The 18,732-nt window shown below is 41.3% G+C and overlaps 1 protein-coding gene across 2 annotated transcripts; it reads right to left on the reverse strand.

Annotated features, from left to right (window-relative positions):
• Positions 1–1,394: 1,394 nt before the first annotated feature.
• On the reverse strand, positions 1,395–17,261 carry LOC125070886 (protein serrate). 2 transcript variants are annotated; one of them, XM_047680890.1, is made up of 16 exons: positions 16,949–17,261; positions 6,622–6,954; positions 6,479–6,533; positions 6,137–6,391; positions 6,001–6,061; positions 5,786–5,919; positions 5,337–5,687; positions 4,905–5,263; positions 4,449–4,581; positions 4,278–4,373; positions 3,786–3,946; positions 3,684–3,695; positions 3,296–3,506; positions 2,893–3,125; positions 2,447–2,782; positions 1,395–2,245 (listed from the first exon to the last, which is right to left on the reverse strand). In XM_047680890.1, the coding sequence occupies exons 1-16, from the start codon at positions 17,012–17,014 to the stop codon at positions 1,667–1,669; spliced, it is 3,375 nt and encodes a 1,124-aa protein (XP_047536846.1). In that variant the 5' UTR covers positions 17,015–17,261; the 3' UTR covers positions 1,395–1,666. The 2 variants fall into 2 exon arrangements, with proteins under 2 accessions (XP_047536846.1, XP_047536845.1); XM_047680889.1 differs by having other exon boundaries at positions 3,296–3,695.
• Between the last annotated feature and the right edge of the window lie 1,471 nt (positions 17,262–18,732).

Below are 18,732 nucleotides of genomic sequence, written 5' to 3' on the forward strand. Positions count from 1 at the left end.
TTATTGGACCATTTCTCTTCCTTGTTTTTATAAATGACCTGCCACATCTCCTAGGTGATAAACTCGAGATAGTATTGTTTGCTGTTGATACTTCTTTAATTTTTAAAATAAAAAGACGTCTTTCAATATATGACGATATGAACAATGCTCTCTCTGTAATAGTACATTTGTTTAGTGTTAATAATTTAATGTTAAATAGTAAAAAGACAAAATGTATTAAATTCACTACTCCCAATGTAAGATGTGTCAAAACGAGTGTATTTTTAAACGGGAAAGCATTAGTTGTTTTAGAATCAACAGAGTTCCTTGGTATGACAATAGACTCTAAGCTCCAAAGGGGCCCCCATATAAATAAATTGGCGAATAGACTCAGCTCTGCAGCCTATGCGGTAAAAAAAATAGACTTTAGACTGATGTGGATACGGTTCGCCTTGTGTATTTTAGTTATTTCCACAGTATAATGTTGTATTGCATCATACTCTGGGGTAATGCAGCTGACATTAATACCATTTTTGTACTGCAGAAGAGGTAACCTTGTCTCAAAAGATTCGTTATGAGGTAAATTTAAAGAAATTAAAATAATGAATGTCGCTTCTCAATTTGTTTTTGATAATGTTTTGTATGTAAAAAACATAAATGATTTTTCCAGAAATTGTGACGTACATTCTATTAATACTAGGAACAAGAATAAACTTGTTACTCCAAGTACCCGCTTATACAGGGTTAGTAACTCTTTTTTGGTGCAATGTATACGTTTCTATAACAGGATCCCAGAAAACGTTCAAAATTATTCAATTATAAAATTCAAAAGAATCGTTAAAGAGCGTTTGTCTGCAGAAGGATATTACAACACTAATGACTTTTTAGTTGACTACACACTTTGGGAATGAAATGATCGCCTCCAGGCTGTTTCAAATAACTAAAATATAATAAAATATTATTGTACATGTAACAAGCAAAATGGAAAAAAAAAAACAATATCCCCCTGAGTTTCTTTCGCCGGTTCTTCTCATGTCCGAGGTGTTAAATTCTGAACCGGTGGTAGATTTTTGACTATCAATAAGCAAGTGTAAACACTTCTATATTGAATAAAGATTTTTGACTTTGATTATGAGGAATTTTATTAATTCTGCAACTTTTTGTTTAGAAGAAAACGGTCACGTCAATGCCCGCTCCGAAGCCGATTTAGCTGAGGCTAGCTGGGATAAATAAGCTTTTTCTTATTCTTAGATTTATGTCTATTAATCTTTTATTTTGTCAATAAAAGCTATTACAGAATCATCACAGGTTGTGGTCGAGTCAGATAAGCTCATTGTGCCTTGTAAATGTAGAATCGGAAACGAAAACCATAAGGGAATTACGTTACTAAATAAAAGATAAACAACATTTTGTATAGCGTTTTATTACAACGACTTCTTTCATTTTTAATTTTACAACCTTCTTTACAAATATAAAATCGTATCGATCAATCTCTCAATAAGACATACAAAATTTTTATTTACTCTCAATTAAATCACTCTTTTTAACATTATTTACAAAAATACATATTTACAAAACACGATCATACTACAATAAATAAGGCGGCGAGGCGGGCCGACGGCGACGGTCGCTCGGTACTCTAGGCTAAGCTACGCTAGGCTAGTCCCTACGTAAGGCTAGTATCACACTAGACGAGCACCGTGAGGCGCTCGGGCGGCGGGTGGCGCGCAGGCGGTGGCTCCGGCGGCGGCAGCGCGCGCTTCGTCAGCTCCTTGTCCCGGGGCGGCGTGTTGTTGCGAGCGTCCGCGTTCTGTGCTTTGTACAGCGAGTGCGCCCGTGGCAGTTCGTCGGCCTCCCGCGGCGGCCGTTCTTCTCGCAGTGGATTTGCATAACGGCGAAGATTCTCTTCATTCTGCAAATTGTTGGACTTCTCCTCGTCGCGCCGTCGCGTGCGCTCCTCAGCAGCGGCGGCGGCAGTGCGTCGTCTTCTTATGAATAAAACAGCTCCCACTCCTGCTCCTAGTAAAAAAAATGTGGCACCAGCGGCGAGTGCAAGCAACGCACCACCCGCCCCACCCGTAGTAGCGGCAGCTTCTGCGATGGCAGCGCGCGGTGTAGGCTGCGCCCCGTGCTCGACTCGCAAGCGCAGTGCCGCAGCTAGCAACGCATGGTGAGCGAGTCGACGACGTGCTATAAGTTCGCTGAGCGCACGCACTGCTGCAGCAAGAGCACTGATTCCCTCAGCGTCTTCTTCTTCTCCAGCCCACTATGAAAATAAAATAATTCCTTCCTTAGAATTACAATCATTACTTACTTAAGATAAGAAAGTGAAAGTCTTCTACTTCTAGATCAACTTATTTTGCCCATTGAAATGTGATGACCGATTTATACGGGTGGGACAGTAATTTTGTAACGACCAGAAATAGAAACCTGTGAAATGAAAGTGTTAAAGCTTCTAAATACTAACCAGAGCTAGGTCAAGTGCATCGTCATCTGGCGCGAGATCACACAGCAGAGTCAGCGGCGGAGCGGGCGGGGCGCGGTCTGCCAGCGCAGCAGCCAGAGCACGACGTAGCGCGGCGCATGCGCGCTCCACGTGCGCCCCCCGTGCGAGCCTCTCCCTTGCCAGCCGCAGCTCAGCTCGCGCACAGCCGGGAGGCGGCTGTGTGCGAGCGCCCGGCCAGCACGTAGACGGTGCGGGAAGAGCAGGAGGCTCTACTCTGCGTCCTGATACGCGCCGGCATTCACCAAGCGGCGCGCAGGGAGCGCGCAGACACAATGACGGGGCAGCGGGAACGCATACCTGAAATAACATACATACGTTTATAGTTACTTAATAATATTTTTTTGGACATTACTCCATTTCACAAATATTAAAATAAAACTTTCTTGCATGTTTAGCTGCGTTATTACCTCATCGGTTCGGCAAGGAAGAGCGGCGGGCGCGAGGCAGTCGGGCAGGCCGCACCACAAGCGCGTGCAGGCCGGCGCACCGGCTACGCAACGGCACGCGTTACAGCCCCACCACCACGTGCCATTGTCGGAACCGCACGCGCCCGGGGTCTCGCTTGTCTCCGCGATACCTTCACCACCATTCTCACTGCCTTCGATAGCTTCACCACTCTCTGCTCCGAGACCGGCAATTACTACAAATAATGACAATATATATTATATAAGTTAAACTCGAGAGCGCTTCAATCTTTCGATCTAAACTGTATCGTCCTCGTATGGGAACTACAAATTGCAATTGTTTATTTTTCAAGGTGGTGGTAATATTAAGATCTCTTTAATTATAATAGTTAACTATTGAACTTACGTTCTAGACAGCGTCTCGCCAGACGTGCTGGTGGAGGTGGACAAATGCATCTGGCCTGAGAGCCAGAAGCTGTACAAGTCGCCGGTGATGGGCAAGGAGGATCGCATGTCGACGTGGTGCAGTCGGAGCCCGTCCATCCTGGTGCGCATTCGCAAGCCCACCAGCCCGAGCCGCCGACGCAGCGCGCTCCATTACGGCAAGGTGACGATGCGCATCCGTCCGCCGCCCGCTCACAGCGTGCACCGCCCCACCCCGCACGACACACACATGCCCATGTGTTCGAGTTGCCCCCCACGGCTACGCAGGAGCCTCCATGTAGACACGTACACGGAACACTTCCAGAACCGGCTGGTAGCGGAACGACGGCAGTTTGAGGAGGAACGGATGCAACTGGAGCTACCTACAAGAGACAGATTTGTATTTGGTACTAGGTTTCGTTGGTGTAAAGGTCATGCCATGTCTGTTTGTGCTTGAGTACTGCAGATCTTACCGGTGGTGTAGTGGGTAGGTCGCATATGGTACCAGCCCAGCCAGGTGGACAGGCACAGTGAGTGACCACGGGAATGGAGGGCAGAGGGTCACGTACACACGTACCACCATTTATGCAAAGAAGCTCACATCGTGGCTCCTCACGCATCGTACAAGTTTCACCTGCGCAGAAAAATATTATTTATTTGTGATTACATAATATTATATTTAACCGTTTTACTGTTGTCAAGATATTTTTATGATGGCAAAATATGACATCACGCGTGAGTGAATCATAAAAAAAATAGGACTACTGTATAACACCACACAGAAAATTGGTTCTTTTGATAGTAATATTTGGGCTTGGGCTCTGCGACGTAAATGATGGAACTGTACTTTTACTGATTTTAAATAATGTTCGCGAGTTTTTAATAATATACAAACAGACGAACCTTCCTTGAGGAAGTTCTTTATTACATTAGTATGATGTGAATTTTAGTATCGATATACTGACCAGTCCACCCCTCGAGGCAAATGCAGGTAAACCCCGTGGGGCTTGAGACGCAGCTACCGTTGTTGTGGCATGGATTTGGAGAGCAATCGTCTAATTCTGCGATGAACAATAAAGCATTTAATTTAACTTACATTACTAATTAACATTTTAAATAATCTTAAAGATACGAACGATCTCGCGCTGCGCGTTGCGTGCAATTCTTTCCGGTCCAGCCGGGCGCGCAGTGACAATAGTAGTCGCTCTGCGCCGTGTAGCAAGGCGCCCCGTTAGCGCAAGGCGAACCGGCGCAATGGTCCCGGTCGTCCTGGACAGATTTAATCAATGTGTTGTAGATCTACTTTCATGCAATGTGAACCGTTACATCGTTGTTTCAATTTACGTTAGTTCAGGAGAAGCACTCACCCAACAGTAGCGTCCAAGACAGGAGGTCAGCTAGAAGCAGAGGGTGTTAGTATTTTAGTGCGGCTGCGAAAGTTAATTAGATAGAGTTTTCGTTTCTGCAATACGTATTATCGTTTTTAAATAATATTTGCTCACATTTATAACATTGCAAAAATGAATTGAAGAGAAAACATGGGTTAAGAAGAACGATAGATAACGATTCAAAGAACTATATAACGGACACACCTCACAATCGGTGCCTGAGAAGCCGACTGGGCATATACAACGATAAGCATCAAGTAGATCCACGCACTCGCCGCCATTACGACACGGCCTTGAAGCACAGTCGTCCACGTCACGAGCACAGGTGCGTCCCGCGTATCCCGCCGCGCATGCGCAATGGAAGTCGTCCACTAGGTCGATGCATGTAGCACCGTTCAGACACTGTCCAGTGCAGTCGTCGACATTGAGCTCGCAGTCGCGCCCCGTCCAGCCCGCTAAGCAAGTGCAAGCATAACCTCCAGCTGTATTGTTACATGAGGCTGCGTTAACACACGGGCCTAAAGCACCTTCAGCAGCACCATTTTCAGCGCATTCGTCGACATCTGTGAATAAAAATATTAATTAAATATGCTATTGTTTTATAATAAAGCGTTATAAGAGCCGTAAATTCCTTACCGTCTACACATGTGGGTCCAGTCCAGCCGGGGGCGCATTCGCACAGAAACGCGTCAAGTCTGTCACGACAAACGGCACCATTGCGACAAGGTGCGCTGGCACAGTCGTCCACGTCAGCATCGCATCGTGCTCCAGTCCACCCGCGCTCACAGGAGCACACAAATCCTGCGGGTGCAGCTGCCAGGGAGCATGTGCCGTGTGCACAAGGCTGTGGAGCGCACGGATTATCCACACGCTCGCAGTCGACGCCAGAAAAACCCTCGGCACACGTACACAAGTATTGGTCTGGTGCAGTATTTTCACAAGTACCTCCGTGTTGGCAAGGTTCATGCGTACCACAGTAGTTGAGATCTGTTCAAAAGTATTGATTACATTATGAATTTTGAAGTATATATATTTGAGATACTTTTTATCATTAAATAATATATTATATACTTCAGATAAAATACCTTGGTCGCAGAGAATTCCTCCCCAATTAGTATCACAGGTGCAGTCCCAAGATGAGCCGTTGCAGTAACCGTGCTTGCAGCCCGGGTACGGCTGGCACTGGGAGCAGAGGTCGCCTCGCCAGCCGGGACGACAACTACATTTTAAATTATTGACAATTAAAGAAAGCATGAACACAAATAAACGCAATTTTTAATTGTAACAGAAAAACACTCACAGACATTCGCCAGGTTTATCGCACCGGCCGTGCGTTGGATGACAACCTTCTTTGCACACAGCTGCAATGAATAAGATAAAAGCTCATAAGCCAATCTAAAACCAAGGAATCCAACAAGTCAAGTCCAAAGACATACGTTTCTCGCAGTTGTCGCCTTGCCAGCCTGGGAGACACCGTTTGTCTCCTGTAGCGGAACACGAGTAGTGGCCGAACTTATCGTCGCGAGGCCGACAAAACGTAGTGCATGTGGTGTTGTAGTAGTTGGGCTGGCACGTGACACGGACCCGGTACGCCACGGCGGCCGCCGCGCCCGCGTGCCGCAGCGCGTGCCACTCTGCGCCCGGCTCCACGATGCCCGACCACCAAGCCTCCTCGATCAAGCCCGTTTCTTCTACGAAATACGTTACATGTAACAAATGGGCACCTCGAGGTTTTGCATTATTTAAGTAATATTTATTTGCAACAAAACGACACTCACCGGGATCCGTGTAGTTGTAGTCGTCGTAGGCTTGTAATATGAGTGTGAATGAACGCTGTAAATGCATAGATTTGATTTCCATGAAAACAGAATATATGAAGAAGCAATTATATTATTATTATTGACAAAAGTGAATTACTAACGGTCCATCGAAATGAGAACGGGAGCGAAAGGGTGTAGAGTGGATCGGCGAGCGTGAAGGAATCGGTTCCCAGTACAGGCGACGCCGCGCGGCCGAACGAGCAGGCGCCGGGCGCGGCCGCAGACTGGTACTCTTTGAGGCAGAGGGCAAAGCGCGTGCGGCACGGGTGTGCGCATGTGCCACCAGCAGCCACCGTGCCTGCACCGGGTGGAGCGGCGAGCGGGGCAGGTGCGGGAGCGCCACCGCCGCCGCAGCATACACCCGATGCCAGCTGCAGCCGGTAATTGGAGAATTCGAGGATCTGCAGCTCGAACACGCCCGCCCCCGCCGCGCACTAAGTGACAAAAAATAACATTTAAATATCAAAAGTAAACTAACTAATAGAATTTTAAAATTAAAAAGAGAAATAGTATGTATTCATTCCATAAAATGTTAACGTCATTTACTTTGTTTTCTTGATATAGTTAGCATGCTTTGTTCACCGATGCTTGTCATTGAAGTACACCTGAGTGCAAGTGTCACCTTCAAAGATTAAAGTGATAAGTTCAGTATGTATGTAGTAAGTATACCTATGAAATAAATTAAAATTAAAATTACTTCGAGTCGTTGATCCCGCGTTCCCCACAGCCGCGGGACTTTATTTAGTGGCTTACTTTGCCTACATGGACTCATGACTTTTATATCTTCTAACCGTCAACGGAACTACTTAAACTTACACTTTAATAAGAGAAGTGTTCTTTGTCATGCCGTGGGTCCTACCGTACCAACCGTACTCGACATTTCTGTATTTCCCACGACTAAAAGATGTCGTAATCGCAGTTCATACGAAAAGAATATTCGAAAAATGAATAAGGTATAACGTTAGCACAGTCTGCCTACATTTGGGTGGAAGAAACTATTAGAACGCAAACATTTAGGTCCATCTATTCGTCTCCATCTCCTACAAAAAGCTCAACTTTAGTAGCAGGGCCGCGCTCTCGGCACTCGCATTGTTTATTATTTAAATCTATTGCTCTGATATTCGATACTTCATTGCGCGCCGGCTTCGCAGCGTCTCGGTCGAGTGCGGTGAGAGGCGGCTGGAGAGCCCGGCGCCGCCCACCGCCCCTCGGTCGGCCTACTGGTAACTTCTTTAACTATTTGCTCTCTATTGCTGTGTATACAGTCGGAAAACTAATATTGTATTGACGTGTTGACAATTACAGGTAACGTAAAAGTTATATGAGGAACTACGTTTGGAAAATGTTAAGATTTCAATTGATATTTTAATGGTATTGAGATATAGAAAAATGTATCTTGGACAGTAGGCAGGCAGGCTTGGCCCGTCAGAAGTATTCATCGGTGAAAATACAGAATAATAACGTTTACATAAATATGGTTAAGGGAAAATAAAAACATTTAAAATAAAAATTAAATATCGTTATGTCGCGTTACGTTGTGAGTATTGCTATAATAAGTGATAGTGCGTAGTGGTGGGGGTGGAAGACTCCGCCCGCCCGCACGACGCCCAGCACTCACGACTCACTCCTTCCTCCATTCGCCGCCGCCGGCAACACCGGTGATGTTAACTTCACGTTCACCACACCCTCGTCTATAAGCTCTTTATTCTATTACAGGCATCGAGTATCAGATGTTCGATTCATCTCGAGCAATGTTTTATTACGAAAATTGATTTCGTCAAACTGGCATTGTATACAATGATTAAATTGAAAATATTCTTTTTTTTTTGAAAATTATCAACAAAAACTAAATAAGTTATTTTTTATTAAAGGATCGTTTTTCATTTCAGACCAGATTTCATTAAAATAAATGAGAAACCCCAATTCGCTTAATTTCCTTTAACGTAAAAACTGAAACTATATTACACAAGCTGCCCATTCCACGGTTACAATTAGAATTTTATTCGTAAAAATAGGACGCTCCTCATTTTTCCCGCGACAACCAAATGTGATCAAATTAGCAATTATATAAAAAATCCCCCGACTAATCTTTTCGTAGGTACGTAGGTACATTTACTCTTACGACGCTTTTTTATTCAAAATCAAAATATTCTTGATTCGAGTAGGCTCATAAATGAACATTTGAATCGTCATGATAGAATGTTGAATTAAATGTAAGGCACTAATTCGGAAAGTAGATTCTACCGAGTGATATGACGTTGTCTAATTGCATAAGATAAACTAGTAGTTCACAGACATCGCTGACTTTTCGGTATACATTTAAGAGCTACAAATCTCTCATACAAAGTTCGTTTCAAAATCGCTGGGCCAACAATTCCTCCCCTCTGTAGCGTAATAGTAAGCTACATCTTTAACTGAAAAAATGTACGCCACATATTAAGTTGCTATATAACTTACGCATGTCTGAGCCGAAACTATAAAGTAAAATATTATAAAATCGATATCAATCGGATAAGCAGTATCTGCTTCTTAACTCTTTAAAATATTAAATTGATTTAAAATTAATTTAAATAGGAAAAAAATATTAAATAGTAGTCAATGCTCATATTTTGATTGTTTTTAACGAAACACACGGCTCTTAGATCTTAGAACAGCTAGACATTTTCTTCAAGAAGACCACGACGCCGACAGCGCTGACAAACGGGGCGCCGTGTGGCGTTTCGTAAAACTAATAACTCGATGTACGTTTTACTAAAGGGTCCGAACTAAGGGTACCGAAATAAATTTAAAATCGTCAATCAATAAACTAGCGGGTTTCCTGCAAAACTTCGCGTTTATTCAAAACACAGGAATTTCGAAACCTGACATGACAGGTTTTATTTTCATTTCATTTCATTGTAAACTGCAAGTCACTCATCTCCACTTGGCACCAAAATTATGAAGCTACTGCTCTAACCGGCCAGTAACTTCTTTTCGCTGACTAAAATTAATTTGTTTGTTAAATTGTTAAAATTTAGTAAATTGCAATCAGGAATCCTCTTTAATTTTCTACACACCTACTGCTGCTCATAAGCTCATAAGCAGCCCGTAAATGTCCCACTGCTGGGATAAAGGCCTCCTCTCCCTTTGAGGAGAAGGTTTTGGAGCATATTCCACCACGCTGCTCCAATGCGGGTTGGCGGAATACACATGTGGCTGAATTTCGTTGAAATTAGACACATGCAGGTTTCCTCACGATGTTTTCCTTCACCGCCGAGCACGAGATGAATTATAAACACAAATTAAGCACATGAAATTTCAGTGGTGCCTGCCTGGGTTTGAACCCGAAATCATCGGTTAAGATGCACGCGTTCTAACCACTGGGCCATCTCGGCTCTCATCACTGCTGCTGGAGCTCTTCAAAATGAGACCATAACCGATTTTTTATGCGCAGCTATCGTCCCATTATTATAACAAGTTCTCGTTTCACCCGTACGAAATCGTTACGAACAGCTAGTTATTTCCTATTTATTTGATCCGGTAATTCTGTTATTATTATTATTGTCACAGCCTGCCACAGCTACAAAGGGTATCTACCATTAAAAAAAAGCGTTGAGTTTTGGAACCCAACTTGGAAGTGGAATGGAACTCCTATTTGGGACACGGTTGCAGTCATTGAAGACCTATCGAAAGAATTTTCGACTGATTCGAGCAACTTTTTATTTATTTTGTTCTCCAGGTAATTCAAAGCAATAAAACTTTTTCTAACGACTGGAGAAAAACATATGAAATCTACTCATAATTTAATTAAAGAATTTAATCGTTTTTATTTGTATCTCTGTTTATGGTATATATTCACTCACAGGATCGAGTAAAAAGTTTACGGGAAAATATATGTAGGTACCAAAGCACTGTCTATAAATATTACACAGTTTACAATGACATCAGTAGTCTCAGCATGTCTAAACACGTTCGCGAGCGACGCAGCCTCGATAAATGTGTAACAAACGATAGATATTAAATTAGCAACAACCAAATGTTTAGTATAAATTGAACAATTTCAAATTGTAAAAGTTATTTTAGTAAAGTAGTTTTTTACGCTCATGGCGCATCAAAAAGTGTGCATCAAAATACTATCATAATTCGAACGTCTGACAATATTGCAGGACCGCCATATTAGGCGCAGACCCAACTGCCGCCACCGGCCGTTTATTGAAAATGTCTTAACAGAAATCTTCATTAAGAACTTGTTCCAAATCTGCATCCGTATAATCTATTCATTACACCGATAATGCAATTTATATCATTAACAACATAATATTAAGAATAAAAATGGCACGTATTAAATTTATACAGACATTGAGAGGATCCGACCTTCAATAGATTAAAGTGAAACGAAACCGTTGTAATGCGCTTCGGTCTGCATTACATGCATCGTACAATATTTATCATTACTCGCGTACAATACTTTATAGTGCGTTGCATGTGTCTATATTTATTAACTAATATTCTTTACTGTACCCCCCCCCACTATTCAGGTTAAAATATAATAAACATCTATATAATAATAATGACGAATCAATCGAGTTTAAGCGAGACGGTATACTGCGTACTGAATTTAATTTATCAAAAGTTATATTTATTTTTAGATTAAAATAATCACGTAAAAAGAAATATAAATTTGAATAAATAATTTCATTCGTTACTCATGTTCTCATGAAATGGCGACATTCCACGAAACTCTACTCCAATTTACGAGTGTACGACATGAGAATAATCAAATCTAAGTAGATTATTTAAATTGGTAAAGTCAATCACTGAGACCTAATATTTAAATATTCTTTTTCGGAGATAGTATCTCGTTAAGATAATTATTAATAGCTCAACGTTGATCACGGGACCGAATGAAAAGAAAAAAAACTTGTTCGAGATGTACCTATTTGCCACACATTACGACGAAACCGGCAACATTAGCATACTGTATCAATTAATTGCCAAATATTTGTTGTTCATAATTGTTATCGATGTGTAGTTTAGGAGTTGACACATTCACGAGTAACGGCTCACGCACACAGAGTCTTCGCTAATGAGGCGCGGAGTTGTCCAAAGCGCTGGTTTTGTCGGTTGTCACGAGAAAATGAGTTAACGGGTCTCATCTACACGCTCGTGCGAACATGTTAACAAGTTAACAAATTACGCGGACGCGCTGAACTCTCTACGGTGCTACGAATTCCAAAACACCGACAGTAGCTGTAATATTCCGTTGCCGCTAACAAAAGATTTCAACGCGCATTCGCCGCTACTCGTTTTATATTAAAATTAAACAAATAATTTCCAGCAAAAACTATATGTTAAAGATAATTCTGGATATAAAAATTAAAAATATATATTCCTTTAGAAATTGCTGACGCGTATTCATTGTCTCGTCAATAACTCCGGCTTATGTCCTCATGACAATGATGTCCTCCTGACTGATTTCTCCCGGGGTTAGCACTTACAACAGGCACTAACTAACTGTGCAAGAGTTATTACAAAAGTGTTACGTGTACACTTCGATAACTTTCATAGTCTGATAGACACGATGGTACTCCGGGATGACTGGAGAGATATCAGATAAGCAACTTCAAGGCAACAGAGTGTTACATTGGGAAATTCTTAACTCAAGTCTACTGCTGTAAATTTTTTCAGTGGGAAACCCAAAAACTTTAGGACCTCAAGAACTACTTCAGTAGACTCCGGTCACTAAATCAACGAGGCAGCCACATTGTCTTATACTGTCTAAACTGTGAAGAAGCTCTCTGAATATATTCACAGTTGTTCGCTCTGTTTAATAGCACATTAATAACATTTCGGGTCGACGTGTTGGCGAGTAGTTTGTTAACAACGCTCAGAGTACCGACTGCAATTATAAAGCGATTATTACATTTGCGCTTCTTCTTTCCGAAAGCGTCGCGATCTGAATAAATAACTACTCACGTGATTCTGTAGCTTAAATTGAAATAAATACAAAATCCAAATAAAAATATACTTTACGTTCAGAACTCAGATTCTACCGAGAGAGACAGTAAAAATCTGAGTAATCACACAAGCACGGCAGTAAACTGTGTACTAATACCACTTCTTTTTGTGTTCTGTCTTCTTGTTGAGTGATATGAATTATTTATTGCTATTTTTCAACGTAAGATTTAAATTTATTAATTGGCTACGTTTTAAGTTATAGTTAATCAATAATTAACCAAATATAAAAGTGAGCAGGAAGTCACGAATCAGACATTCTATCATTAAACTTTATTACGGACATAAACAATTTTTAAAATGAGATGAACATACGTTTAATGAAGTAATAAAAAGATAACACGATTTGAATGGTTCGTTATTTGAAATCTGCCAAAGGCGGTGTGTGTCGGCACTCGGCAGTGTCGGCATGCAAAGTGACGGCGAGCAGTGGCGAGTGTCGGCGAGGCGCATGAATATGCATGGCGTGCGCTCACTCGCTCAGCGACTCTGCCATAAATGGTCGCGCAGATTTTCCCACGGATTCGCTACTCGGTGACATGACATAAGGATGTCATATCAATAACGAGATCAATTGGCGGAGGCGGTGAATGACACTAAGTGCGCGGACGAGTTTCGTTACCTTATTATATTATTTCATTTTTGCTGTATTCATTCGATTTTTCGAGTATGAAGAAAATTAAATATTTGTTTTTAATTAAAGGGCTTATTTAATAAACTTTTAAAACAGGCCGGCGAGCAATATTATGCTATAATATATATGATGTCGCCACCCATAGGCATTGTCACTGAAAGAAATGGTAATGGTAATGGTAATCTCACCTTCAGCTCGCTGCCTACGATGAGGACTGAGATGCTATGTCTCGTGTGCCCTTAGTTACACTAACTGACTAAAACTAAAGATAAGTTATCGGTAAAATAGTTGTTAAATATGTGTTTCCTACGCACACTAGTTTACACAAAGTCTTACTACTAGCGAACTTTAAGTTTATGGATACGTCTGGTAACGTAACACTTGCGATGAAACCAAATTTTATTATGATATATTTGAAGTCAGTTTGAAGGCAGTTAAAAAACTAAGAAGTGAAACATCAATAACTCTTCCCTAAGCAAATAATATTTCCTCAGGTTATACATATTATTTGTCTTTAAAATCCTTTAGTAAATAACCACTAAACATACTCTTATTATAAAATGAGCCAAAATTGCACAAAACGTTTATTATCCTTTTACAAAATATACATTATTTTAGACAGGTTTTCCTTCTGGTTCAGAATTTGTTTTAAACGAGAATAATGAGTCAATATGAGTCTAAAATATGAGAATAATTATAAATGTATATTAAGCGGCTTATTACGAATCGAATCGTCATATATTCATATAAATGTAACATACCGCTATGACGACCAGTAACTGACGGGTGAGTGTGGGGCGAGTCCATACGGAGTTCTATCTTAATGTAATATTAAAGTTATGGTCATAACTAGAATATTTATAGCGATACTTTCGATAATTCTCAAGAATTGTTTAAATATCTGTGAGGAGAGCCTGTGAACGGATGCGCCCGCGCCGCGCGCCCGCCGAGGAATTCTGACTGGTGCCTATTTTGCCTTCCATTGTGACAGGAAATAGTTAAACTCGTACCTTTGCGACCAATGCCATGTCGTTTACTCTGTTTACTCCCTTAACCATCGACACATTGAGAGTTTCTAATTCTTGCTGAAAATATTTCAACTCGAGTGCTAGTGAGATATTTAATACATGTAAATATATTCATTGGAAGCCTCCGAGCGACTCCTAGCGAGCGTCACTTCGGCGTGCGGCGGACGCGGCTCCCAGCGTCAATGACCCGCGTCATTCACATTTACTACAATAAATACGACTGCTTCTAATGTTTGTTCTTTAATTAAGTCGTTACAAGAATTATATGACGAAAAAATATTTATTTTCATTTATAATTTTAATAGTTTTGAAACATTATACTACAATTTATAATATTTGTTATTAAATAATACTTTAAATTAAGTTTTCTGCTTGAAACTGTAATGAAATAATGCACGGCGAATTCTATTATTATTCATTAATATATTGTGAGAGTTTCTTACCGACCAAGCTAACCTAATAATAAGTTTAATATTAAATTTTGCGATAGGCGCTCTATATCTAATGCTACAGGCATAAGATGGAGTGACTCTACTGCACTCTACTGAACCGCACGATACTTTTTGTTTATTTCTAGAGCAACCGAATTCTCATTATTTATAGGTACTTGGCGAGGAAAGTTTGGCAAACAAGGAGTATAAGCGGACAGTCAGCGATCGAGGTGGCGGAGATTGATGACTGCGGGCGCGGGGAAAGCGGGAAGGCGATAAGTGCTTTATTCTCACCGCGAAGCACTTTGAGTTTTAAAATCTCATTTTTTCACTTTAATGATAGTAATATCCGTTGTCGGCGCAGCGGTCAGTTGCTCGAATAAATATTGTTTTACATTTATTGGTGCTATTACTTTGAAGGTTTAGTGGATAACAAATCTAAAACAAATACTACTAAAGTTATACTCATAAAATAAATTGATACGATCTCGTGTTCTCGGCAGATTTCTTAATCGTTAGCAACATTCAAAATATGTGGTGACTATGTCACTGGAGAGCTAGAGTTATGCCTGGAAGCGTATTAGTGATTTTTTTGAAGGATGAGTGAGCCATTTATTATTAATTCACAAGGGACGTCTTACGTCTTAGATCGAGTAGTTGTCGGTATTTTTTCTGATTTAGAGTTAATATATTTAAAAATGAGAATATCGATGAGTGATAAGACTAGTTAAAAAAATTATGCTTTGTATTATTATGTTAAAAAGTTTGAGTCTCCAATCGTAGGCTTTCTGTCGGTTGCTCCGGCAGAAAGCCGCAGCTTGTTGGGTGAGGAGTACATAACAATTAATTATTCCAGCCAATTTCAATTCTCATTTAGTGTCATTTTAGTCTTCATTATAATTATTAATTGCTATCTTTAAACAAGCTTTTTCGAATTAATAATAATATTACTATATATTATTATAATTTAAAAAAACTTCATGTCTCGTTAAAATGTTTTGAATAACTATAGTTATAATCAGTGGCATAGCTAGGTGGGCAAGGGCCCCGGTGCATAGAAAATCATCGGGCCCTCGCCCCCCCTTTCCACTCCATCTTTAACTTTATATTGCCTTTCAAAATTATAACTAGGAATAAGAATAGGATACAGGATACAGCGAGTTGAACTTATCATTAGTAGGCGAAATCCATACATCATCTCTATTCAAAGCTTAGGTAAGAGGGCCCCCTGAGCTCCGGGGCCCTGGTGCACTGCACCACCTGGCCCTACGATAGCTACGCCACTGGTTATAATACTCGTAACTAGAATAAGGCCAACTTAAAACTTACTTCGAAATCAATTCTTAAAATATCATAAATGGCTATTTAGAAAATTAATTTTACGGCTTCAAATGTGTTTTTCCATTTGATAAATTATAATCTTATCCGAATGATGTCTATTAACAGTCGCTGTCTCGTATATATCTACTTTCTTAACGGTAGTGGTCGGTTGGCTTATCAACTAAACTCAAAAAGTTGAATGAGAATTATTTCCTAAAAAAGCTAAAACATAATTTTGTCTCGTTTATATTTCGTCGTTGCTGGGACTGTTCACATATGAACACGTGACAATGTTATTGTGGCTAATTGAGTATATTATGCGGTCACGGGGAGCGTGAGAGGATGCGCACGCGCACCTTCACGTCACCTGTCTGTCATTCAGTCCGTGTTTGCGATATACTTTGATTTTAGAACAACATACTATTATAGGCATTACCATAGCGACTCTTTAAGCCACTGATTGTAGCTTTTGGAATATGTATAGCAGTGTGACAGAGGAATATTTCTATAGTCACCATAGATGTAAAAAAAAGATGCTTATTAATCTAACTGCTCTGACTAATATTAAAAATAAATCTAAACAACCTTACGTTCGCAAGCTTCTACTGCGAGAACATGTAAGCTCTACGAATGTTCCAATTTGCATGTATAATTATTTATTTATGCCATCGTTATACATCTAAGTGTATAAGTCCGACCATCGCTGGTCGTGTAACGGGGAAGGCAACACAATACATTTAAATTATGTAAGTATGCGGCTCTCGTTCACAGAGATCTCACAAAAGCTGGAATTAGACTCATCGTCCGGTATTCCACTCACGTAGTGACTGGAGCGTAGAACGGATTTCGATTAAAGACAGCAACGCAGCTCGGAGTGTATTTAAGAATAGAGTTAATCCGTACTTGTGCCAATACATTATGTAGTTCCCTGGTGTGTGTGAGACGATGGATTCGGTGTGTGTGTAATGTGTCGAGTGGTGCGTGGTGATGGTGAGGGTGCTGTGGTCAGCGGTGGACGTACTTGCAGGCAGCAGGCGAGGGCGAGGGCGAGCAGCAGCGGCGCGTGCCGCGCGGCGCACGGGCGCATGGGGTCAGCGAGGCGCGGGGCGCCAGCGGCGCGCTCGCTGGGGCGCTCGCCGCATGCCGCCGCGCACCACCACCGCGATCTTCGTATCGGCACACTGCACTGCACTGTCCACAATTGCACTGCCCGGTCAGCCGTTCCTGGGCCACTGTCGCGTCGTAAGAGTGTCACAGTCGCAGGTCGCGTGTCGCGCGGATCGTAGTCGCGCGCGGAGTGCAAGAGGCGTGCGTTCACCGCGGGGCTTCGTTCGGGACTGCGCGCCCCGCCCCGGGCTCCCGCGCGTCACTCGCGCGCCACAGCCACCGCTCTCCTCCCAGACACTATGCGATGGACGAACTAAGATTACATTTCACGACTTCTATATAATTTAAAGATAACTATTACTTTGCGAGAAATATGTATAAACAGCAGTAAGTAGTGGGTTGCTTTATCTTCATATGTAAATAAATAGGAATAATAACACATTCTGGTTAAAAAGTTACGAGACAATGCAGGCAGGGGATTGTAAGTTTTTATTTTAATCTTTAATTGGTTTATTTCGATGTGATGAAGTTCGATGGAAGTATTCATCTTTTATATCTGGGTCGAGAGTCGAGACCTAAGTGTAAATTACGTTTATATTTTCTAATCATAATTTAAAAAAAGAAACCGTTATGTCATAATATAATTATATAAACGATTAAAATAAGTATTTGCAGGAGGAAACGCATTAATTATAAAAAGCAGTGATTAATTATAATAAGTGTAATCGTCGAAAAGAGGGACGTAGAAAATAAATCGAATTTCATTGTTTCCGTTCAGGGGAAGTTCTCTTGTCAATATTTGGTTAAAACGCATATTGACCTGTTACGAGATCATTTAATGTTTTGGATTTCCAATAGTAATGAGAACGAGCCAGTGTGTCGCGGCCTAACGAATGCTATTGTGCAGGCAATCAGCTGTCAGTGTCGATGGACTTCGACCAAAATTTAAGCGTTCAATGCGTTATGAGAGGAAATAGATAAGTTGATTGTTATCGGGGACGTGTGAAATAATAAGTATAAATGTATACATATTTAGATTTAAGTTAAAAGCCTGTTTAATTATATTAAATGTTGAACCGTGGAATGTATCGCGCTCACATCGAACCTGCTGGAGAACTCCGATGCGACCGAACTGACGGCCTCCGAGACAGGAACAGAGACGAGTCATACCTTGATCCGGACACAAAAAATATTTATAAAAGGCATCTCAGCGAGCAGTTTCATTACGAACTTTGAAATGCATTCAGGTCGAAACTTGGTGATATAGTTTCGATCAACATTGACTTATAATATTAAACGTATTTTTTTGGATTACATTTATTAAAAATACGAATAATATTATGAGCGACCCTAAGCGATGCAATAATTACAAACTCTGGCTTTAACAACTGTGCGCTGACAGGTTATCCCGTCTGATAGAGGGCGAACTTCCTAAAATAAACAAAAGTTTAAAGTAGCTTAAGGCATAGTTAGTACTCGGTATGTCTGCAATTGTCGTGCTCCGGCTAATGGTCGTGTGTTGAGAGCTAGCGACTAGAGGAGGGGAGGGGGTTGGGGAGAGGGGGATGTACATTCGAGTACACTAGCGAGTGGCAGATAAATGGGCGGAAGGACGCGGCGACGCGCGACGCCAACCCGATACACATCCGTCGTGAGCAGATACTGAGTTCTCTGCTCGTCTGCAGTAACCGGGACCAG

The sequence above is a fragment of the Vanessa atalanta genome, chromosome 18 (assembly GCF_905147765.1).
Source record: "Vanessa atalanta chromosome 18, ilVanAtal1.2, whole genome shotgun sequence".
NCBI classification, from domain to species: domain Eukaryota; kingdom Metazoa; phylum Arthropoda; class Insecta; order Lepidoptera; family Nymphalidae; genus Vanessa; species Vanessa atalanta.

Excerpts from the sequence above, each read along its gene's own strand:
- LOC125070886 (XM_047680889.1), bottom strand. The coding sequence starts at position 17,014 with ATGCGCCCGTGCGCCGCGCGGCACGCGCCGCTGCTGCTCGCCCTCGCC. Across the intron at positions 6,062-6,136 it reads AGGCGACAACTGCGAGAAAC|CTGTGTGCAAAGAAGGTTGT; the intron begins GTATGTCTTTGG and ends TATTCATTGCAG. Across the intron at positions 3,696-3,785 it reads ACCTACCCACTACACCACCG|GTAGCTCCAGTTGCATCCGT; the intron begins GTAAGATCTGCA and ends TGTCTCTTGTAG.